The sequence below is a fragment of the Anabrus simplex genome, chromosome 2, assembly GCF_040414725.1.
Source record: "Anabrus simplex isolate iqAnaSimp1 chromosome 2, ASM4041472v1, whole genome shotgun sequence".
Lineage (NCBI taxonomy): Eukaryota > Metazoa > Arthropoda > Insecta > Orthoptera > Tettigoniidae > Anabrus > Anabrus simplex.
Genome location: NC_090266.1, coordinates 849,981,019 through 850,007,468, shown reverse-complemented (window position 1 = coordinate 850,007,468; position 26,450 = coordinate 849,981,019). Strand labels below are relative to the sequence as shown.

Below are 26,450 nucleotides of genomic sequence, written 5' to 3'. Positions count from 1 at the left end.
ACAGGCTGCGGAGAAGAGTGGCTGTTTGTTGTTATTTCATTTCCGGGCTTTGACAGCGTGGTCATGTAGCCCCATTTGCTTATGTGTGTGTGTGTAGTACAAAGCGCACCTCGTTTTGTGCTGGGTTATTTCAGGCGAAGGAGCAGTGTTACCAATGCTGGATTATTTGGGTTGGGATAGATTAGACATTAGGAGACAAACAGCTTGACTTATTGTGTGGGATGTTCAGAGCTGATCGTGGTGAGATGACAGCAACTTTATTTATTTATTTATTTATTTATTTATTTATTTTTCATTTATTTATTTATTTATTTATTTATTTTTTACGCGCATTAATCTCCGCGGTGCTCAAGTGCGACTGTAGTAGCGTGCATGCGGGAGAGTGCTGGTCCGAGTCCTGCCTCGCCCAACCTGAAAGTGATTTTCATGGTATCCCATGTTCAACACCAGGCAAATGCCGGATAGGTACCTTTGGGATAGGCCACGGCCGACGTCCTTTCCAAATCTTTCCCATTTCCATCCGTGGGAAAAGGTGCTAAACTGAGCGCAACCTATTACACATGGACGTCAAAACTAAACTAAACTAAACTAAACTAAACTAAACTAAACTAAACTAAACTAAACTAAACTAAACTAAACTAAACTAAACTAAAAACAAAAACAAAAACAAAAACAAAAACAAAACAAAACCAAAAACAAAAACAAAAACAAAACAAAAACAAAACAAAACAAAACAAAAACAAAAACAAAACAACTTTAATCTCCCTTCCCCATTGTGTGTTTGCCAGTCATACAATAACATTGCACACCCAGGGTATGTTACGGTACATCACATTATGTTTACAGTACATGCCTGGTATCTGTTTTGTGGCTGAACTCACTCCCAGGAAACTGCTTGCGCGTCAATATGTCCTTGCTCGACTTCACGCCGTCAGATGCGGCATGCAAAACCGCGCATGCTGTTCTTATTTATATCTTAACAAGCAATTGTCCGATTTTGAAAATACTTACATATTTGAACTTGTACGCAATTGAACTTTCAGGCCAGATGCATGATTTTGTGCCATTCCATTAAAAATATGGAGTTAGTATCAATATCTCGGATATTAACCACCCCATGAGACTAAGTAGCACGTTATTTTACAAGACCCTGGGTACCATTTACGAATATGAAAACAGAATGTCGATATCTTTAATTGTTTAGAAGTTATTTCCGTGTAACATGTTAGGTGAATAACCCTGTATATGTGGGGATCTCTATTTTTATTGGGAATTGAATAGTTTACTCAGAATGATGATAAATCAAGTAAAATGGTTAAGCAGTCGATTTACTATCTGCCCATCCGTCTGTCTGTTCTACGGCAGCACATTCTTCCACGAAACTTGAAATAGTACGCCTAAGCAAGCAAACTTTCAGTATTGTGTGAGTACTGATAGAGCTGCGACAGCCACGGAACCTCCAGATTTACGACGACGTGACTTTTGATGCCAAAAATCCTACATAAATTACCGGGATTCGAACCGCGGCCGCTTTGGTATTATTTTTCTTTTCCTTTGCCAGTGGTTTAACGCCACACTAACTCTGCTGGGTTTTCGGTAAAGATGGGATAAGAAAGGGCTTGTAAAGGGGACGAAGCTGCTGTGGCCATAATTAAGCATTTCCTGATGTGAGAAGAGGAAACCTGTCATCAAGACTGCCAATGATGGGGTTCGAACCCATAACTGCAGTGCTGTGCAGTGCAACCATCTCGCTCGGTTCTTGGTGTTTATGAAATATATAAGTTATGTTTTCTTCATTCTCTTGGAGGAAGCTGGACCGTTGACTCCAAGCCAGTAGCTGTTGGCAGACGACTGTGACAACCAAATAATCGCCAGAACTACGACAAAATTGATACCATTCTCCGCGCTTGGGAAAACTGACAGAAGAGAATCTCTTGAGACCCATGCTCGTTCAACACTTTCCAATACCCTACCACTTTTCAATCATTTTGTCGGGATGAGGATGGTTAATGCCCCAATGTTCAGTGTTGACCCTATTGGAGGGAGAGAGAATCCTAATAGGGAAGAAACTTTATTCTTATCGGCTGATAGTCGGGGAGCAATCGCTCAATCAATCTCCTGTACTACAGTAAGCCTGTCAAGAGTTCAGCTTCACTGGCAACGCAGGACAACACGAGCACACCCAGGAAGCATTCTGCTACGTTCGCAAAATATCCAAAGTGCGACCACCTGACGGGACAACCTGCCAGACAACAATATAGGCCTCTAGAAGATATCATTGAACGATCTTGATTGAGCTCATTTTTTCTTTTACAATTTGTTTTACGTCGCACCGACACAGATAGGTCTTATAGCGACGATGGCATAGGAAAGGCCTAGGAATGGGAAGGAACCGGCCGTAGCCTTAATTAAGGTACATCCCCAGCATTTTCCTGGTGTGAAAATAGGAAACCACGGAAAACCATCTTCAGGGCTGCCAACAGTGGGGATCGAACCCACTATCTCCCGGATGCAAGCTCACAATTGCGCGCCCCTAACTGCACGGTCAACTCCCCCGGTGATTGAGCTCCTACTCATCCAACACAATACATGGAGAAGCTAGGTATTTTATATATTTCGTCAAATAACAACTATCTCCTATATTATTTTGTTCCTATTTCAACTTTCTGGTTCCATATTCTCAGTCATATAGCTCCGGCTCCATGGCTGAATGGTTAGTGTAGTGCTCTTCGGTTAAGAGGGCCCCGGGTTGGATTCCATGTCAGGTCGGAGATTTCAACCTTAGCTAAACTGGTTAATTCCCTAATAATAATAATAATAATAATAATAATAATAATAATAATAATAATAATAATAGTAATAATAATAATAATAATAATAATAATAATAATAATAATAATAATAATAATAAGAAGAAGAAGAAGAAGAAGAAGAAGGTTATTGGCTTTAGGTCCCACTAACTACTTTCAAGGTTTACGGAGACGCCGTGGTGCCGGAATTTAGTCCCACAGGGTTTTTACGTGTCAGTCCATCTAGCGACACGAGGCTGACGTATTTGAGCACGTTAATTCTCTTGGCTCGGGGACTGGGTATTTGTGCTGTCCCCAACGTCCCTGCAACTCACACACCACATACAAAGCTATCCTCCACCACAATAACACAGAGATTCCTATACACGGCAGATGCCTCCCACCCTAGTATGAGGGTCTGCTGTACTGGGCTAGAAATAGCCACACGATATTATTTTTAGTCACATAGCTCCTCAATTTCTATTTAAGATGGTTGCCCAGTTGTACTTCCTCTTAAAACAACCACTACAACCATCCTCCTGTTCTACGGCAACAAAGCATCCTTGTTCGGGAGTATAAGCAATAAGTAATAAGTAATAAGTCACTATGCATCCACGACGACATTCCTCCTATCAACAGAAACAGGCTTCGTTCCCATGACCCTGCACTCAGAACTGCAAGTGTGCTCGTGGAACATTAATTCAGCACACAAACGACCAATGGCAGGAAATATGGCAAACCAGTACTACACATGAACGGCTTAAAATGCACACATCACTACCAAACCACTACCTTTCGATTCAAATCGTAGAACCTGGTCTGATTTCTATAGGATAAGGACCAATTGTGGCAATTGTGCGGACTCATTACATAAATGGAACAGAAGATCCTCTCCATGCTATGATTGTGGAGCAGAAAAACAGCAGTCCAGCATGTACAGTCGTTTAAGAATGCCCCCAGCTGTACTCGGAGAGCAACTGACTACATTCAAAATTTAGACATTAGCCTGTGCCAGCTTTCTGATGTACAGTAGTTTAATTCTAAATATCTGTAGTATTAATTAAGGAATTATTATTTTTTTTCCTATGATGGTTAATTGTTAAACCTTTACATTCGTCTTCTCGGTATCAAGTTATAACAAGAGACGCAATTCAAAACTACTTAACATGTTTCACTACGTTTAAGTTCTACGCCGATCCTGGCTCCACTTCTGAGAAGTTCAGAGATGAGTAATACTGCGTAAGATATCGTCCGTCTTACCAATCAGAGCCGCGATTAGAAATAATCTATAGCGATACATTTTGATATCGAAATATAGAACTTAACAGAAAACGTTTAATTCAACAGCAAGGAAATACATCACACACAACTTTATAATCCCTACCAGCCTAATGACTGTTCGTTATAAAACGTCTTGTGTCCACACCTGACCTATGGTGCCCCATTCTACGGCGTGAACAGTCGGGCTTAGCATATTTCATCAGTTGTTCTTTGCAGGCTATATCTATGCACGGCCACTTATAATGCCAATACAAAGTTGAACATACGGTACGCAATGCCCGTATAAACGGCCTGCCATAAATCAAAATGAGCCAGTATAATAAATAAATACCGGACTTGAACGCTGGCATTATTCTTATGATTTGCCTTACAAAGGTTCACACTAAATAGAACAATTCAAATAACAAAATGCCTGTTTAGACTGATACGAAACACAAAATGAATAATACTGATATTTTCAGGACTGGCATTTTTAGTTTAGGTAATTTCATATCCGAACATGTATACAGTAATCTATCACCTATTCAACCACGGGTCACAGGGATTTTCTCTTGCCCTTCATGTACACCATATTTTTACACTAAAATTGTATTAAATGGAGGCCTACCTTATTAAGTATATTCCTCATGTTTCGACGTAGCTTTAGCTCGATTTGATCAACTGATATCCCCAAGGACATCTGTAGTTGTCCCAGCGACTGTACATCATTTTAAAACTTATTTTTTGAATCAATTTTATAGCCATGTCGCTTGAATTCACTGGTACAAGGCACAAATTTGAGAGAGAACACGCACTACGCACTGGCGAATACGGAGCGTTGTACGTGCCTTGAATGAGTAACCGCGTCCACTAACACACCATCCGAACTTGACCAAACTAGCCGAACGACTGGTGTCTCAGTCTGCGTCATTCAGGGATGTTCAGAATTTCCCTCGTAACAGTAGTCTCTCTATAGTGTATAAGGTTTATACTCTCCACAAAAATGGCTACGAGTTCCCCGAAACCGGATTTCTTGAATTCTTATTCATCATTTTATATTATTACACTAGCAAGATACCCGTGCTTCGCTACGGTATTATACTGAAATTTAGAATTGAATGCTTATTGTTTTATATATAATCCGCCGAAATTCGCAATCTGATTCGTTTTCTGAGAGAATCCGCCAAAATTCGTGATCTGACTCGTTTTCTAATAGATTATGGCAAGTTTCCTCCCATTTTTCAATCTTTCTTTCCAGCAATCGATTTCGTACTTCCCGTGCTAAATCCAGGTATTCACCCGGTCAGTTGGGTCATTAATCTTTGAGATCTATTCCTATAAGCATTTTTAATATGGGTCAAATCCTTCAGGAGATCCAGCGTGGTGTCGTCTTGGGTGCCTTGGCGGTACTGAACCCGCGGCCGGACTGCATTCGTAGTCATTACCCGTCCAGGAACCGTTTTCAGCACGGTCCGCACATTTGACGACGGTCCAGAACATTATTATTATTATTATTATTATTATTATTATTATGATTATTATTATAGATGTTCTGGACCCCACAGCAAGATGCAAGACCGCTACTTGGCGGTAAATTACATCTGCTGCCATTGTCATTGTTGAAAATGTGACCAACACCATTGTCGCGCGTAGGCAAGTGTGCTGGATTTCTGGCCATACGAATGACATACTCCCGTGCATTATTGATCTTATTATGGAGGTGAAAAATTGGACAATCAATCTCATTCCTATCGTTTATTTCAAATGTGTTTAAATTTTTATTTATATGCCAGGAGAATCTACTGTAATCTAAGAACGTTCTCCGAAGGAAAAGGTGGCTCTTGAAAACGAACCCAGGAAAGATTAAAAATGATCGGTTTATGATCAGAATAAGTACATCGAAGATCTACAGCCTGTTTCCAGTCATTCGACAGGATCAGGAATGGAATGAATAAAGCCCCCACATAGCGGCGAAAATAGGAATTATGCCGGCAGCCGAAACCTGTCGCACTCCTCTGGGGCAATGATTAATGGATGACAAATGAAATGAAATTATATTGGACAGTGTTGATGGAGTGAATGATGACAGGGAAAACCGGAGTATCCGGAGAAAAACCTGTCCCGCCTTTGTTTTGTCCAGCACGAATGTCACATGGAGAGACCGGGATTTAAACCACGGAGCCCAGTTTTGAGAGGCCAGCGTGCTGCCGCCTGAGCAACGGAGGCTCCTTATAAATAGATTATGAACAGTAAAATCAATTGGTCTCACCTCCTTTTACACCCCACCGCCGTTAAGTTTATTTAGCCAACACCCCCCCCCCCCCCAATAAAAACTAAAAGATGACGTGTTTATTTATGCTAAAGGAGATTCCAAACATTAATGTTCACGTCTATTACCTTCAGTTTTGAGATTTAAATAATTCACTTTTTTCACTTTCACACTACCCCCCCCCCCGTAAGTAAATTTCCGGCAAAAAGTACTTGCTTCTTTAACAGTAAATGATCTTCTAAATACCAGTTATCACGACTGTAACTCTGTAACTTCTTCAGTTTTTGATTTATGTGTCCTCATGAAAGGAATTCGTCTCCTTTTCACTCCCGCCCCCAGGATGATTTGCCCCCAAAACGCGTTTTTCTTTGTTTTTAAAGGAGATCCAAATACCAATTTTCACGTCTGTAGGCCCTAACAACTTTAGTTTTTAATAGATGTAAGTATTCTCATACAATTAACTCAATTAATTTTTCAAATCTTTCACCTCCCCACTCTTCATTGGATTTTCCGAAAATACGTGTTTCTTTACTTTTAAAGCAGATTCCAAAAATCAAATTTCACGTCTGTAACATCTTCATTTTTGAGATAACAGTAGCCTAATTAAAAGAATTCAACACCGTTTTCAGTCGCTTTACCCCCTCCACCCAAGGGGTATTTCTGAAAACTAAAAATACACGTTCCTTAATTTTTAATAGAGATAAAAAATACAATTTTTCACTTCTGTAACATGTTCTGTTTTTTTAGATATACTGTATAAATTCTCATTTTAAAATTTCACCCCCTTTTTAGTTCCCCTTAAGAGGAGTTTCCAAAAACAAATCACCTATGTTTCTTTACATTTACAGGAGATTCCAAATACCACTTTTTACGTCTGTATCATTCTATGTTTCTCAGATATTCTGTAGATATAGTCTTTCAAAAAATTCACCCCAATATGTCACTCCTGTTTAACCGCCATTAATTGGAATTTCAAAAAAAAAATTTAAAAAAATACGTGTTTCTTTATTTTCAAAGGAGATACCATATACAAATTTTCAGTTCTGTAATATCTTCAGATTCTGAGATATATGTATCCTCATTAAAGGCATTCAACCCATTATTCACCCTTTTACACCCCTCCAATTCTGATTTACAGAAAACAAAAAAATACGTGTTCCTTTATTTTTAAAGGAGATTCTAAATATCAATTTTTACATGCGCAAACTTTTAAAGTTTTGAAATATAGATACACTCATTTTTAAAATTCACCCCCCTTTTCCCCCTCCCATTAATTAGATTTTCCAAAAACAAAAAAATACGTGTTTCTTTATTTTTAAAAGAGATCAAAAGTACCAATTTTCAGGCCTGTAATATCTACAGTTTCTGAGATATACAGTAAGTACCGGTATCCTGATTAAAGGCATTCAACCCCTTTTTCACCCTTTTAGACCCGTCCTATTGGGATTTTCTGAAAACAAAAAAATACCTGTTTCTTTATTTTTAATGATGATTCTAAATACCAATTTTTACATCTGTAAACTTTCAAAGTTTAGAGAGATAGATACACTCATTTTAAAAATTCACCCCCTTTCCAACCCCCCGATTAATTGGATTTTCCAAAAACAAAGAAATACGTGTTTCTTTATTTTTAAAGGAGATCCAAAACACCAATTTTCAGGTTTATAATATCTTCAGTTTCTGAGATATAAGTATCCTCATTAAATGCATTCAACCCATTTTTTATCCCTTTCCACCCCTCCTATTGGGATTTTCCGAAAACAAAAAAATACGTGTTTGTTTATTCTTAATGAAGATTCTAAATACCAATTTTTACATCTGTAAACTTTCAAAGTTTTGAGATATAGAAACACTAATTTTTTTAAAATTCACCCCCCCCCTTTTACCCCTACCATTAATTGGATTTTCCAAAAACAAAAAATGCGTGTTTCTTTTTTTAAAAGAGATCAAAAGTACCAGCTTTCAGGTCTGTAATATCTACAGTTTCTGAGATATAAGTACCGATATCCTGATTAAAGGCATTCAACCCCTTTTTCACCCTTTTTCACCCGTCCTATTGGGATTTTCTGAAAACAAAAAATACGTGTTTCGTTATTTTCAAAGAAGACTCTAAATACCAATTTTTACATATGTAAACTTTTAAAGTTTTGAGATATAGATACACTCATTTTAAAATTTCACCTCCCCTTTTCACCCCCTTAGCAACGGTATATCCAAATATCCTCTCTTAGCGAGCACCTACATCTTAATATAAATGTACCCCCCAAAATTTCATTTCATTATGTCCAGTAGTTTTGGCTCGGCGATGATGAATCAGTCAGTCAGTCAGTCAGTCAGTCAGTAAGGACAAGCTATTTTATATATATAGATAATCGAATAATCATTCTTATAAGTTGGTTTACGTCGCACCGACATACATAGGTCGTATGGCGACGATGGGATAGGAAAGGGCTAGGAGTGAGAAGGAAGTTACCGTGGCCTTAATTAAGGCACAGCCTGGTGTGAAAATGGGAAACATGGAAAACCATCTTCAGGGCTCTCGGCAGTGGGGATTGGCCGATGACCTAGATGTTAGGCCCCTTTAAACAACAAGCATCCAACCCACATCTCCCGAATACAAGCTGATAGCTACGTGACCCAAACTGCGCAGCCACTTGGCTCGGTAGAATAATCTTTATGTCTTCCATTGGCAATATAGTTTGGATTTGGGCCTGTTGTACGGCCGGATGCACTTCCTGACACTAACCCTATGTAGAGGGATGTAATCACTATTGCGTGTTTATGCGGTGTGGATAACTAATAATATTATAAAATATAAATATAGATAGAAACACATTTTGGAATACACACAGTGACAGATCAGTGTGGGAAGGGAGCAGCAGAAAGAAGAGACAGCGAGAAACATGAAAAACCGGGCGAGTTGCCGAGCGGTTAGAGGCGCGCAGTTGTGAGTTTGCATCCGAGAGATAGTGGGTTCGAACTCCACTGTCGGCAGACCTGAAGATGGTTTTTCGTGGTTTCCTATTTTCACACAAGGCAAATGCTGGGGCTATACGTTAATTAAGGCCACGACCGCTTCCTTCCTACTCCTAGGCCTTGCCTATCCCATGGTCGCCATAAGACCTATCTGTGTCGGTGCGACGTAAAGCAATAATTATCCCGCTAAAACTGTTTGACGTATGATCTGAGGGTGTATTTTACAAAATGTAAAAATAAAAAAAAATAACTGTCAATATAAAACCGTAGCGAAGCACGGGTATCTTGATAGTATATAAAATAACATGTCCTGACTGACTGACTGACTGACTGACTGACTGACTGACTGACTGACTGACTGACTGATTCATCACCGCCGAGTCAAAACTACTGGACATATAGAAATGAAATTTTGGCGATAAATTTACATTAGAATGTAGGTGCTTACTATGGGAGGATTTTTCGATACTCCGTCGCCAAGGGGGTGAAAATGGGGGTGAATTATTTAAATGAGTATATCTGTATCTCAAAAACTTGAAAGTTTACAGACGTTAAAATTGGTATTTGGAATCTCCTTTAAAAATAAAGAAACATGTATTGTTTGTTTTGGAAAAATCCCCTTAAGAGGGGTGAAAACAGGTGAAAAAGCGGATGAATACCTTTTATGAGGATACTTATACAAAGGGCACTAGGAAAGTTTTGTAATACGCAAAAACAGTTGGTTGGACACCCCTGTTATGGTGAGGGATGAAAGGAGGGGTGAAAACCGGTCTAGAAGACAGCAAGGCGACCCTCACACCAGTTGTTACCAAGCAGTGGGATTGAAAGCAAGTTAAGATGTCAGTGTTTTCTAAACGTGAATATCGCGTAATTATCCGCTACAATTTTTCTCGTGGATTAACTGTTGTAACTATTTTTTGATAATAATAAATAAAATCATGAATAAAAATATATAAATAAAAGTACTCAAAAACTTAATAAAATTAATAAGCATAATTAACCGAAATGTCCGTAGTATGGGCGCCAGAGTTCACCATAATGGATCCCTCGAATTTAGATAAGAGCATGATAACTTTTATATCCCAGGGCGTGTACATAATGCTGCGTACTGGTACATCTGCTGCAGGCCTTACCTAACCTCCTGAAAACGACTAATTAGGTAGGAACTGCACCTAGGTTCATCAATAACACTGATTCTAAAATAGCTAACTATATTCTGAACAAATTCCGTGCATGAGCACCTCATCAACATACAACATTATACATACAATACACACATAAAATATTGCTGGAAGACTCCATATTTACAACAACAACAACAATAATGAAAATCGTGGGAAAACGAAAGCGAGAACTAAGTTACCATTCGTAGATAGTCCGATGAACAATGTACATGTATGAAGATAAATACCCTTCACTGTCTCTATATCAATTCGACTTACCGATTCTCATAATCGGCAGTTATCACATCACACAGATACTGTACCTTGTACTACTGTGTTCACATATTTTAACACTTGTTGTAAAGATATATACACACGTCTGTCGATCCTCAACATAAATTATGGAAAGTCTGAAATAGCTTTCATCAACATATAATGCTAGGCCGCCACAAGTGCTACAATACTTAATGCGCAACTACTCTCCACAATCATCCACTTTCCACGAACATAACAAGACTACGCTCCACGAACGTTTGAAGTCCAGTCCATTGCAGCCGTGTCACTCCAGTACCGTGTATCAGCACCACTTCCTTCCCGTACAGTGCGTCAGTTGTCGTTCCTTCATACAGTGTTACTGCTTGTAGTTGTAGTAGTTCCTTCTCGTTCCTTTACAATCACTTTTCCATCTTCCTCGTTGCCGCCGTATGATCAACCTTTATAGACATCAACATCCCCCTCCTCTCAGATGATACGTCTGGATTGGTGCTTGCCAGCCAATCATGAGTGAACCTCTTGTCAAGACATGCCCTGAACTACTTCTTCCTCCCAAGACAATAACAAACTCTGGGGTATATTCCATGAGTCACCAAATTTTCCTAATACAACAACAAGCTCATCTCATCAGGCTGGGATATATACATGACTCATGAATTTCCCGACACAAGTACATCACAACAGACACTGGGGTAGCCATATGACTCATTCAAATTACCAGAGTTATTAAAGCAATGTTTTCCCACTCATGCAAAACAAATTACTCATACCTACATATGTGGATATCTTCCAGCTTATAAATATAAATGACAAAACCTACAAATGAAATACCGATAATAATAATAATAATAATAATAATAATAATAATAATAATAATAATAATAATAATAATAAATCGAATACTGACAATAATATATCTACCTTCTACATATAATTCGGGGGTGTGATATATGTACTATCACACTGTTGACCAGTGTTTGGATGAAATGACTCCTGTACTGGGGAAAGACTGACCACATCGGACAACAATTTCCCGCTGGTACAAAGAGTTCCAGAGGGGAAATTTTGGGTTTGAAGACGATCCTCGTTCTGGGCGACCGTCTGAATCAGTGACTGACGAAAACATTGAAGCCGTGAGGAAAATGTTGCAGCAAGAGAGGCGGTTGACATATCGGCAGGTAGAAGAGACCCTCCATATCCTTGCACCAGATATTCATTCAGTTCTACACGACCATCTCCATGTTAGAAAGGTTTGTTCCGTTTGGGTGCCCCATTCACTTTCAGAGGAACAAAGGCCACATCGAGGGAAATGGTGCCGAAAATGCTAAAAGAGTTTGAACATGGGACTTCGCGTAACGTCAATAGTATCGTTACAGGTGACGAAACTTGGCTTTCTTATTACGATGTCCCAACAAAATCCCAGAACAAGGTGTGGCTGTTTGAAGATGAGAGTACTCCTGTGACTGTGCGAATGTCATGGTCAGTGAAGAAAAGGATGATTGCAATTTTCTTTACTAAACGGGGGATCCTGACTCGGGTTGTGCTAGAAGCACAAAGGACAGTTACTGCGAAGTGGTACAGTGAGACTTGTCTGCCTCAGGTCATCCAGGCTCTCAACCAGCTCCGTCCAAGGTTACGGCTCAACACTTGGCTCTTGCATCACGATAACGCTCCAGCACATCGTGCTAATGTAACAATGGATTTTCTTGCCAGATCAGGGTTGACTGTGCTTGATCACCCTCCGTACAGTCCTGATCTTGCCCCATGTGACTTCGCACTCTTCCCAGAATTGAAGATGAAGCTGAACAGGCGCCGTTTTGCATCCGGCGAGGAGCTTCTGGCAGCATGGGACCAAGAGTGTGAAAATGTAACCGAAGAAAAGTGGCAGATTTGGTTCAGTGACTGGTTTCGATGTATAGAGAAGTATATTGAGTGTAGTGGAAAATATTTTGAAAAAGTCTAAACCGTTCACTCACATTGCAAAATTTTCCTAGTGCCCTTCATATCTCAAAAACTGAAGACGTTACAGACATGAAAATTGGAGTTTGGAATCTTCTTCAAAAATAAAGAAACACTTTCTGTTTCGAAAATCCAATTAATATGGGGTGAATAGGAGTGAGGAAAGGGATGAAATTTTAAAAAGACTATATCTAGAGTATATCTCAGAAACGTAACATGTTACATAAATGAAAACAAGCATTTGGAATCTCCTGTAAAAATAAAGAAACACAGAAAATTTGCCTTCGGAAAATGCACTTAAGTGGAATTATTACGAGGATAATTTTTAAAATCAGCATATCTATAGTACCTCCCAAAACAGACGTGAAAATTGGTATTTATAATCTCTTGTAAAAATAAAGAAAGAGTATTTTTGGTTTTCAGAAAAAAAAAACATTTAAGGTGGGGGGGGGGGGTAAAAAGGACTGAGAATGGAGTTTAATTATGTTCATTAGGATACCAATATCTCAAAAACTGAAGACTTATCAGACGTGAAAACTGGTATTTAGAGTCGTCTCTAAATATAAAGAAATACGTATCTGTTTTTTTGAAAATCCACTTAAACGGTGGGGGTCGGAAGTGTTGAAAAATTAGTTGAATTCTTTGTATGAGGATAGTAACATTTCAAAAACTAAAGATGTTGCAGACGAGAAAATTGGCATTTGGAATCTCCTTTAAATATAAAGAAACCCGTATTCTTCTGTTTCGGAAAATCCACGTAAGTGGGGGGGGGGGGGGGTGAAGGAATTGAAAAATTAGTTGAATTATTTGTATGATGATATTTATATTCAAAAAACACGAAAAATTTTACAGGCGCGAAAATTGGTATTTGTGATCTTTAAAAATAAAGAAATTCGTGCTTTTTGTTTTCGGAAAATCCACTTAAGGGGATGAAGAAAATTGGAAATAAGGCGAATTTTTAAAATGAATACCGGCATATCTGCTTTATGTGTCAAGAACATAACCTGTTACAGACGTGAAACTTGATATTTGGAAAGACCTTTAAAGAAGTAGGAACATGTATTTTCTTTTTGTTTTTGGAAAAGGCACTTCACGAGGGTGAAAGGAAGTGAAAAAGAGTTGCATTACTTCTTATGAGGATACCCATACTCAAAAACTGAAGATGTTACAGACGTGAAAATTGGCATTTGAATCTCCTTTAAAAATAAAGAAAGATGCACTTTTTTTGAAAATCCACTTAGGTGGAGTGGGTTGGGGAAAAGGCTGATAAAGGTGTTGAATTATTTTTATGGGGAAACTTATATCTAAAAATCTGAATAAAAGTAAAGAAACTCTTTTCCGACGTGAGAGAAGACTGTTTCTCACGTATGCAGTTGTATGTCGCATGGACATCTTAGCCCCAAAAGGCAATACCACAAACGTGGTTAACAAAGAACTTCCGGGGGTAAATGAAACTCATCTTCTCGGTGAGTTTTTATACTTTAGGGATTTTCAGATAATGTCTTAGTACAGTAGCGAGGAACGACTACTTTTATCAAGTTAGGAAATCCACGCAAGCGAAGCCGCGGGTAACTGCTAGTTATTTATATGTTTACTAAACATCGATCACTTAAATTGAGGAAAGGCCATTCCAGTGTCATTTTTTATTTAATAGTTCATACTTGTTCACGTATTGGGCCTGTATGTGAATTTCACTCAAGTAAAATTTACGCTTATAATGAATTTTAAACGCACTGCATAAAATTTCCATTTGTTTATCACTTTTACAATATTCAGAATTTTGCAAAATTAGGCACTTATAGCTAAAGTATATTGTATTTCATTGATTTGTATTCAAATTCTAGATATTCTTTTGTATATTGGTACTTTTAGTCAAAAAGAGCACCACTTCACATATTTTAACTCCTTTATATTATCATTAACTCTCCATTCTTCAAGTCTGTCACAATTCTTTTAAATGTGTAGATGATATTTTCAAGTTTCGCTTTAAATAGTTAATGTTAGATATTGACAAAGTTTTGTAAGGGATACTTTTTTCATACATTTCATACATTGCTCTTATAAGAAAACTTCGTAAAGGAAGGGTCCCTTGCTAAATGGTTAAAGTGTTGGCCTTCGGTGCAAGCGGTTCCGTGTCCGATTTTTGGCCGGGTCGGGGACTAACCTCGCATAGTTAATTTCTCTGACTCGGGGACTGGGTATGTGTGCCATCTTCAAAATTGAAATTCATCATAGTTAGGAAGAAAACACAGACGCCTTTGTAGTGATGAAGCTGCGCAATACACTGGAGGACAACGTGAGCAAAATTGATATTGATAGGAGCCATCGAGCAGGACCGATGGTGACCGGAAAACCTTGGTCCATCATTGTGAAGTTCACGTCCTTCCACTCTAGACAGATTTTCATACGGAAGCTCCCACTGAAAGGAGCACGTGCAGTACGACGATACGGGAGGATTTGTCTGTGACTCGTCTGTCAGTATTGAAGGCAGCCATAAATGCTCATGGACCGAGAAACAGTCGGGCGGATCACTGCGAAATAGTAATTAAGTTGGTAGATTACCAATCGCATGTGTGATATTACTAGGGTGTAATCTGCAAACATCAATACCCAGAACAGAAGATCACGTTCGCTTTTAATGTGAGTACCGAATTATTGTGTCCCTTGCTTTCGTAGCAGAAATATAACCTGTATGTATGTTCAGTCATCAGCCCTAAGGCTGGTTGGATCCTCAACAGCACCACCATCAGCTGTCATAGACGGCCTAGGCATCACTGGAGAGGCGTCCTAGGGAAATGAGGAGTGAGGTAGTTTCCCGTTGCTTTCCTCAGCGAGCCAGAAGTTGCTATTACATGCCAGTCTGCTAAGCCCACTGAAATGCATGCACCAACTGACCCTATGAGCAACATTTTCACACCATTTATATCAGGGAATGGCTGCATAACGAATGGCATTACTAGCATCCCTCATACCTCAGTCACTTTCATATTGTCAAAGCCAAGGGTAAGACAGAGACAGATCAATAAAAGTAACAAAATTGCTCTAGCCTATACCAGAAGACTTAGTGCATTGTAAACACTAGGTCCCGCCACCAAATACTGCAGTTAATTCTCGTTTTTTCGCTCTCTCTCTCTCTCTCTCTCTCTCTCTCTCTCTCTCTCTCCTCTCTCTCTCTTTCTCTCTATCCTTCTCCCATTCCTCTTCTCTCCCATAACACTCTTCTTTTAACCTCTTTTACTATCCCAAATACTGTATTTGCTAATTCGAAACTTCTAGTTAAATATTAGATTAAGAGCCGGTTCTACCATCTGCTGGTAAAGTGGCTGGCAGCTGCCCGGGAGGTAAACTACCTGGGGGTGTAAATCACCTGGTATTTTGCCTTGCGTGCAACCACCTCCGCGCAAGCGCTGGGTAGCTACCCGGAGCTAGATACCGATATACGGAGTTGGCTAGACTGATTTTCAGCGACTTCTCGCTTTCGAGTGTGGTGCTATCTATCGTCAGATGTATGAAGCTCAGTTCGATTGTCTTATTTTCCTGTGCTTGCATCTGTTGATTATCATCAAAAAGCCTAATAAGGGGAGTCTTAAGAGTTATGGACAACGATTTATGTCAAGCTTTCGTGATTTTAATCTATGAGCTTCAAAATCAATACCTAATTGGGATTAAAATCTCGATATTACATTTTCTTACGCCAGTTATAACCTGTCATGTAAGGCAGCGTTTTTGGAAAGTATTCTCGTACTAGACTGATCAAGCCACTCGCTCCGTAATAGAAGGTACGCAGGTTTTCACCGTTTTTTCTAATTTACATTTAATAATTTATTTTCGTTCCCTGCCGTTGTTCTTAACTCTCTTCTTTACGCGCTTCCATATACGTATATACACCCACGTCTTCCTTACGGACTTATTGCCTTTGAGCATTCTATCTACAGGCTTCTGTGAATTGATTAAGTATATCCACGATGCTCTATTTGCAACTAGCACTTTGACCTCATTTAATTCCACATGCTTCCATTTATTGATAATACATTTCATTCTAATGTTTACCTTTATGAAGATAAAGTTGGAAGGTACTGTTCAAGAACTAATCGGGGTAAATATCCATTCATAGGAAGAGGAATTCGGTAATGGAATAGTTTCCGATTTCTTCGAAATAATTTACAAGAAGACTAAGTAAACAACTGATAGGGGATCTGCTACCTGGGCGACAGTCCTATATGCTATATTAATCATAACATCACATTTTATTAGTGGCACACTTATAAAGCAGTTTCCTAGTAGATATAATATTGTGATTAATGATTTCAATGAAATATATTATTACCAAAGGAACGTATGAAAAGAGGCATACAGATTAATACAACGCTAATAATGAAAAGTAAAATAAATCGTCATAATGAAGACTCGAGCCGGTATACCCCGTATTATAAAGTGAGCACATTAGCCATTACGCTATAAGAGCTTGGGGTATTTCGGATACATACACTAACTTATACTTGGTGTCTGAAAACTGAAAAATGTAGAAAATTAAATGCCATTTGAAATTATTTCCATACAGGTTTTGATTTTATCTTTTAAGAGTTTCTTTGCGAAAGCTTGACGAATAAAACGTGTTCCCCCCTACGCTATCAATGCGAGAGGCTGATGTGACCGTTGCAACTCAAAGGAAGCATTAATGTTCAAAATCCTGCAATACAATATCGATCACTGTTACCGTATAATGCTTTTTTTGAGTATACTAAGGTAATTTGAGTTGTATGTCACCAGAAATACAGCTAATAAAGTTCAGCTCTCAAAACTTGCCCGGCAGTTAAAGTCTTATCGGGCCCTCGAAGTGGCCGATAAATTACGCGTCGGGTAACGACGATTTATGCTGCCGATAGCGCTACCTGGGAGGGGTCGAACGGAAACATCCTTTTACGCGGAGGGCAAGTTACGCGCTACTTTACCAGTTGGTGGTAGAACTGGCCCTAATTCGTGTAATATATCCAGTATAATTTGCCTGTAGAGTAGTGAGTTCTGTTACTTTATCACCCTCGCATTGCATTTTATTTCTACAGTAATTAATATAGCTTGAGATTATATTTATCCGTAGCCCTCTCGTTAATTCTCTTTCAGTCTATTAGTACTCTATTTACGCCTATATTCCAAAGTTGTCATACCATTTCACACACCATGGACTTACTTCTGACGACTGTAGGCCTAAGCGCATTCATTTACCTCCATCCCCTTACCCAACCCCTGTTCCGTTAGCTCTTTTTTGATACAATTTGCTTGATGTCGAATAGACATAGATAGGTCTTACGGCGACGATGGGATAGGAAAGGCCTAGGCGTGGGAATGAAGCGGCCGTGGCCTTAACTAAGGTACAGCCCCAGCATTTGCCTGGTGCGAAAATGGGAAACAACCTGCAGGTGTGCCGACAGAGGGGGTTCGAACCTAGTCCCTCCCTGATGCAAGCTCACAGCTGCGCGCCCCTAACCGCACGACCAACTCGCCCGGTGTGTCCCGTTAGCAGCCCTCTCCACACACAGCTGCTGAAATAAGACCAGCCCCATTCTCAGCCGCTACAATTGGGAACATGCATCATTTTCAAAAATATTTGTTTTGAAAAGTACACCAATGAAATAGTACGTAAACGTATTGCATTGTGGTATGTTGCCTTGTTTTCTACCATTAAAAAAATATTTAATAGTGCCTTTCCGCAAGGCGAGTGAAACGGCCTCTGACGTAAGCGGCGCGCTGTGACGTCACGATCCAGTACCGCATGGAGCTCTACCAGCCGTTGTGCATCAGCCGTTGCTAAAAGCCGATTGTTTATTATTCATGATCGCGAATAACTTCGAAATGACAGAAGAAAGGTTCAAAACAGCACAGTCAGACAATCTACCATGTGTAGATGTCATCATTCTTGAAAAATGTGACTTTTGTGGCCGCAGAAATTCGCGGATAACAAGCAAGTTTGTAAGTGGCGTCTTTTATGTACGTGCAATGTACTATAACCCATAGTATTAGGATAACAACAAACCTGGATAGAAATAACATCACTTTCAAAATTTCCTTCTAGACTGATTCCCATATTAAAGAATAACATTACATTTTCGGGCTTTCAGCATTAGTAAAGTAAGAAATCGGATTTCAGCACTAACATAAACATATAGGTAGCATTATAGTACTAGTCCGCTTCTGTGGTGTAGTGGTTAATGTGTGCCACTCCCGGAGGCCCGGTTTCGATTCTCGACTCTGCCATGAAAGTTGAAAACAAATAGTACGAGGACTGGAACGGGGTCTACTCAGCCTCGGGAGGTCAACTGAGTAGAAGGGTTTCGAATCCCACCTCAGCCATCCTCGAAGTGGTTTTTCGTATTTTACTACTTCTCCTCCAGGCACCTAAGGCCACGGCCGTTTCCTTCCCTCTTCCTTGTCTATCCCTTCCGATCCTCCCATCCTCCAACAAGGCCCCTGTTGAGCATAACAGGTGAGGCCGCCTGGGCGAGGTAATGGCCCTCCTCACCAGTTTCATCACCATACTCAAAGTCTCACGATCCAGGACACTGCCCTTGAAGTGGTAGAGGTGAAATCCCTCGCTGAGTCCGAGAGAAAACCAACCCTGAAGGATAAACTGATTAAGAAAGAAAGAAAGAAAGAAAGAAAGAAAGAAAGAAAGATCATAGTACTATAGGGCTATAATCTATTATTCCCCAAAAAATATATATTTATGGTTGGGACAACTGGCCTACCCACTTCCGGGGCCCATGAAAGAGAATTAAATATCTTTGTGGAGGGAAAAAGTTAAAGATGATAAAGATAAATATGACTTCATCTAGTTTTCACAAGTCGGGCTGAGTGGTTCAGACTGTTGAGGTGCTGGCCTTCTGACCCCAACTTGGCAGGTTCGATCCTGCTTCAGTCCAGTGGTAGTTGAAGGTGCTCAAATACGTCAGCCTCGTGTCGGTAGATTTACTGGTACGTAAAAGAACTCCTGCAGGACTAAATTCCTGCACATCGGCGTCTCCGAAAATCGTAGAAGTAGTTAGGGGGGCGTGAAACCAATAACATTAATTACATTTGGCTTTTAACAAGCTGCGCATATCAAGAAAGAAAAGTGTTCTGGTGACATTTTAGTCGCTCAATACAGGAATGTCTTTGGGTGCTGTGACTTTTTCTTTCTTTTTTTTTTTTTTTGCTGTTTGCTTTACGTCACACCGTCACATATAGGTCTTATGGCGACGATGGGACAGGAAAGGCCTAGGAATGGGAACAAAGCGGCCGTGGCCTTAGGTACAGCCTCAGTATTTGCCTGGTGTAAAAATGGGAAACCACGGAAAACCACCTTCAGGCCGGCAGTTGGGTTCAAAACCCACTATCTTCCGGATGCGAGCTCACAGCTGCGCGCTCCTAACCGCACGGCCAACTCGCGCAGTATTTTTACCCTTCGGTTTATTGACTTGGCTTGTATAACCTAAAACTTAGGTGAAGTTGGATAATATTTTAAATACCTACATCACTATTTTCACCTGTGTGCAATTATGTTATTTATTTCATTAATATTATGATAATTATTATAATTGAGCATTGTTAACTTATAAGACCCCAACAGACAAGCATTGGTTTTGTGGAGAGTTATGCATTTGTTAAATTCACGTTGTTTCCTTTCATGATGTACACGCCTATTCTTTGTTACATTGTAGAGTATTTAGATATAGCCTAAATTTCTTTACCAATTAAGCTCTTCAATAAAGACATACATAACTGTCCCATGCCAAGATATATTGGTAGAATTAGAGCTGTCAAAATGGTTCATAACCCCTTTGATTTATTATCTTGACATGGATCACCCAAAACATAGGTTAGGTTTGGAGAATAATAATCAGCATTATTTAATGCACTGTTTATTACTTTCATATTCCAAGATGTAATTGAAGCATTTAAATAAAGCATCATACATTAAAATTTAAAGTTTTACCACTAGAACAGCTGACATTGAAAAGTGATTTGAAAATTCAAACATATTCATCTTACGTTAAAATCTTAAAAAAAAAAAAAAAAAAAACTGTAGACTTTTCCGATATATCACCCGCATTTCTCCGGCTCGCCAAAATCCATTTCTCCCTAGTTTTATCGTCTTTGGAACATTTATAAACAATTTATTTGGTACGATATGCGATGTGCTATTGCACATCGGAACTCTACACCATTTATAAGTTTTCTGCCTCACTGTCTGCGCAGGATTCATTTTAAGTCTAAAATATACCACTCAGATTATTATCCAATGTATAGACCTCGAATTTAACCATACTAGACACTAATGTAAAGTAGAAATACGCGAAGTGTATCCTGCTTCTCACAGCACATTATGTGTTATTTCGTCTGCTAATTCAGTCAACCTGTACGATGACGTCAGACCAATGAGATCGCGTACTTGCGTGACGTGACATTTTCGTAGATTTTTATCATGTTTGGAGTTATTATTTGTACATTCTGATCACATTTTTTAATTCTGCATGAAATTTTGAATCAGATTAGCATGTTTTTAATTAAAACTCCGGATCATGCATGTTCCCTATTTTAAAGGCACAATTTCCAAGAACACTTAACGTTTTTCACTGTAATGTGCAGTCATTGCTGTCCCAAACGCGCATGGATGAAATGCATAGCCTGTTTTCTTCGCTCCAGTTCATACAATTCTTATGTTCGAGACGTAGTTGACCAGCAAGTGTTCCAGGTCAGCTTTTGACAAGGGCGGGTACGTCCTTCTATGAAATGACCGCCAGAGAAAAGGTGGTAAGAGCCTGGCGGCTTATGTTGCCTTTCCCATTTACAGTATGAACGCAAGCCGGAGTTTTTGTGTGTGGGGTAACCATCAAGAGCTAAATGCCTGCTGGGTGTAGTTTAAACGACGTTGGAAAAAAAGGTATTTGGCCAACCATCAGACAGAAATACTAAACCTTCTGCGAGACTATAAACACGTTATTATAATGGGAGACTTTAATATGAATTTATTGGACAGTATTGCAGCGTCTACTTGACAATTCCGTAATACTCGTGAAGGATGTACCATGACAATTTTACCCCCTCGGACCAACATACCACACTAATGGCAGTCACACTCCTCTTCAACTAATAACACACCATTCAGGAAAAGTACTGCTACATGAACAACCATCAGCCCTGGGACTATCTGGACATGACATAATCTACCTGTCGTACCACTTATAAAATCCGAAACCTAAGACAAACGTATCATTCAGGGACCTCAGACGATCTGGCGTAGATAAATTTTAAAAATTTGCTGATCCTTATATAACTAAAAGAAAAAGTCAATCAAAATATAAAATTAAGAGAAGGTGCGCTTTCCGTGCCGTGGATGGAAATGAATCGCGCAAATAATGAAGGGGAAATTATTTTAGTAGGTATTTAATGGCCTAGTTACGGGACTCTGCAATCGACACAATCCTGTGCCGTCAGAAGAGGGCTGCAGAGGTCCTAAACCGTGGTAGACGACTAAATCTGAAAATTAATGGCTAAACGAGACAATGTTTTTAGTCGATACAAACACTACCCAACGGAAATGAACGACCAGACATAAAATACTAGTACTAAAACGACCTCTAAAATTCGAAGCCCTAGGCTAGGGGGTAACGAATCAAACGCCCGATATAGATAATTAACAACAATTGCACGCTGGACGCCAGACTTTGAAATTAAATGTAATTTTAAACCGAATTTAGATATAAAAAGTACTAAACTTAATTGTATGAGACTATCTCGGTCGTGAGGTATAAGGATACTAACCATTAAATACCATGTGGAAAAACATAGGGAACCTACAAAAATGTAAATTATTTAACGATGTACAAAGAAAAAGGTTTTATTCCAAAAAAGATGAAATTACGTAAAAGCGAGTTTTTTTTCCAAAATTAAAAATTACTGACTGAGATTACAATTCAGTACTACACGCGCGGACTTGCGATAACAGGGCTTACTAATGCTCACCGGAGGTTGATCATTTCGTCGTCTGCTCCGTGGTTGATAGTTGTCGTCCCTCTTCCAACAGCATCATCCTCGTCATCTGCTTCATGGAATGGATTCCATCCTGAATCTATCACTCCCTATTTCTGGGTACGAAAAACATAGGACCAGCCTTACAATGTGAAATTCCACATCGGAATTAATTGAATAGAGAGAACGGAAACATCCAGTCCTTCTATATGATATGAACTTGTCTTTCTAAATAATCTGAGTAAGTCTCACAAAGCCGGTAAGAAATGTTGAGTATAAGCACACCGTAAGCGATGCACTCAGATAGCAGAGTGACTCCCTAAAAGCCCGTGGACTACCTGAGAATGGAGACTCAAAAAAGCTGGATGCAGAATGCAGAATCCAGAATGATCTTCACCACGCCGTGTAGATCGATATAAATCCTCTTCATATTCCCACTTCCTCCCTTGATGTCACATGACATCTCGTTCCAATGAGAGCCGATATACGTCACCACCCTGTCGATATATAGATGAAGTGTCTGTCCTTGGCAGAAAAAGCCCTCCTGATAGGAGCACGTGATATGGGGTGATTTAGCGTCCCAACAACGAAATTATGTATCTTCCTCTTGCTGTTGCGTACGTTTCCAAGAACCTTCCAAAATTAACCTTCCTGGACTATTGCGAGACACCAAGTAGCCTGTTAGCGCAAGACCTGTCTTCATATTACTACGGAATATTCTAATATATTACAATTAAAAATTATTTCTCGTTCTTACGTACAATTACATAAATGATGATGATGGACGGTAATAATGAATAAAATTACATATGATACATGATACATATATATACAATTAATTCGGGTGGGCAATCAAATTATGTAAATGTCGTGGCGACCATGATTATTACAGGGGTATGCAATTAATTTGATTAAAACTGGCGTACGATCTGCGACGATGTGGAAATCTATGAAATATTTTGGCATCAATAACCAGAAATCTAACGAAGAAATTAGTGTTAGCGTAGATTAATTGAATTACCACTTCGTGGACTACGTGAATTAATCCAGTCGTGAATAAGAAAATATTTAATTCATTTTATAATACGCCATCTCCACACAGGGATACATTTTACTTCAGCCATATCACACCGCAAGAAGTGATGGGCTCAATAACACGCATCAAGACCAAAGCTAGGAACGCAGATAATATATGCCAGGAAATGCTAATGGAAATTGTCCATCACATCGTTTATACATTGGTGAATATATTTAATTACTCACTCCAACAGGAGAATTATTCAGAGATACGGAAAATTACCACTATTCGTCCGCTTTCGGAAATAAGATCGGCAAAATAAGTCGGTGCCTATCGACCGATTAGCATCTTATGTCTACTGTCAAAAGTTTTAGAATTCATGGTTCACAAGTAGTTTACCAACTATCTTACTCAACACAATCTCTTCGATATCCATCAGTCCGGCTTTAGACCAAAACTGTACTAGCAGTGCGATAACACACTTGACTGATGAGTGATGACATTAGTCAAGCTGTGGACAACAAGCAAGTGACGGATCTGGCATTATTGGACTTTGGTAAAGCTTTCGACACTGTTGACAGAGACATACTTATATCCAAACTAAAGAGTTTAAATTTCTCCTCGAGTGCATTTCAATGGATCAGTTCCTACAACACCAGCCGCCGGCAATATGTTCTTAATACACTGGTGGAAAATTAATACCAAAATCAAGAAGGAGCTTTCCTAGTTAAACGAAATTCGGGAGACGTGTTCACACTTCTGAAAGATGACACCTATTAAAATTTGCGCGCTAGTGGATGAGTTGTGCTAGTAGCGCAACTATGACCTTGTAAAGCAAGTTTGCTTTAAATATGCGCTGTACATTTCCTGAGTAGCCCATTAGTCATCGTCCGGTGTTGACGTTGTGAGGTACTAGTGAGTCAAGCATGCAATTAAGGATACGAAGAAGACAGTATCAGCAGCTTACTGAGTTTGAACGAGGCCGTATTGAGACATAACGTTATATGCTTCAGGTATATAATTTTAATATTGCATAACACCGTGGGCTTTTTTCATAACGTAGCATTGTGAGGGAGTCAGTTAATAATAATGCTATTTGCTTTACGTCCCACTAACTACTCTTTTACGTTTTTCGGAGACGCCGAGGTGATGGAATTTAGTCCCGCAGGAGTTATTTTACGTGCCAGTAAATCTACCGACACGAGGCTGGCGTATTTCAGCACCTTCAAATACCACCGGACTGAGCCAGCATCGAACCTGCCACGTTGGGGTCAGAAGGCCAGCGCCTCATCCGTCTGAGCCACTCAGCCCGGCGGGGAGTCAGTTAGAAGACGGTTGAATACTGGGCCGCGCTAATGTAAGAGACTAGCCGGTACCTAGCTTCTAAAAACGATTCTTTCAAATTTGAACGAAGTCGCTGTGGAGAGCCGCTGCATCGCTCTTTGTTCCGTGAGTTCGAACTCAGCCAATCACAAGCTAGTAAGAGGAGTATAAGGTGCCTGGGAGCCACCGAACAACGATATCAGGACAACCAACTTGTAAATTGCAGGACTGAACCGGCAAGATATTACGAGGGGAATCCGTCATCACGCCAATATTCCACAGTTCTGATATGTCCAGAGTGACAGACGTGATTTTACCAATGACTATATGTGTAAATGTTGATTACTTAAAGTTGTATAAAGATTTCGCACTCTAAACGGCTTGCTGTTTAAACTCCAGCGGCGGTTGAACCGACACCCTATTCACTAAAGGGGACTCCTCGGTTTCAAATGGAAGTGAGTGGGTCTTTATAAGAACGAGGAGAGGGGAGAGCTTGGTCATTTCTGTGCTGTTCGTCGATGTTACTTGTTCGCTCACCGAGATTGTATTTTGCTAACGACGCTTTATTCTGGTGATATTTGAACTAAGCCAGTTGCTATATTCGCGAAAGTATTTATTTGTTTATTTATTTGTGACCGTGATTTTTTGCATGATGTCTGTGCTTTGTAAACTATTCCGATTCTGGAGTGATATCAGTGTAATCGAATTAAGGTAGTAACCTCTACCCATGTCGATTATTAAGATAACGCTAAGCTGCGGGTTGGGCGAAAGATATCTAACCCTTTTAAAGACGGTATGAATGGTATCAATTATTAACGCATAAAACCCCGCAGACTAATTTACTTCAGTGAATTTCTGTAAACTGTATCGGTTCGCGTTACGTGGTCGCGTGATATCCGTATGCATATCGCTATATTTCCGCGACAAGAACTGATTGTGCCAGGACGTTAAGTCCTTAATTTAATGGTGCGCGAATCGAACTAAAATTCGTACACAGGCTATAGCAAATTGACGGCCACGCACTAAGGGTGGAATCTTTGCACACGTGTACTACTAGCGGTGAAGAGAAGATATCTAACATCATCTGTATTGTAGGAGTTCAACATACCCAGGACAATGGAGACATCACCGAGAATCGATGGAGTGACTACTAGCATCTTGGAATCTGTCATGGTCATGGCCTATACCTTGAGACGATTGTGGCCATGTGAGCGCCACGAATGGTGAGATCGACACAAGCTAAGTTCTTTATGTCCAAATATTAAACATGCCTGGGGTAGTAGTTTCACGCTGGTAAATATCATTTGTAAATAAAAGGATTTAATGATAAATGTCAGCCAGTTGGCACTGATTTGAGTCTTATTTCACGTAAAGTAAATGTTGTCCAGAGCTGTCTACATGTTCGAGTTTATCTT

The 26,450-nt window shown here is 39.5% G+C and overlaps 1 protein-coding gene across 1 annotated transcript in view; it reads left to right on the top strand.

Moving 5' to 3' along the window:
* LOC136863714 (uncharacterized) overlaps positions 1–26,450 on the top strand; it is a 252,551-nt gene that overhangs the window by 208,788 nt on the left and 17,313 nt on the right. Inside the window, exon 13 of the mRNA XM_068226054.1 lies at positions 12,449–12,643. Within this exon, the coding sequence (XP_068082155.1) occupies positions 12,449–12,643 (195 nt within the window). The remainder of the gene's footprint in view (positions 1–12,448; positions 12,644–26,450) is intronic.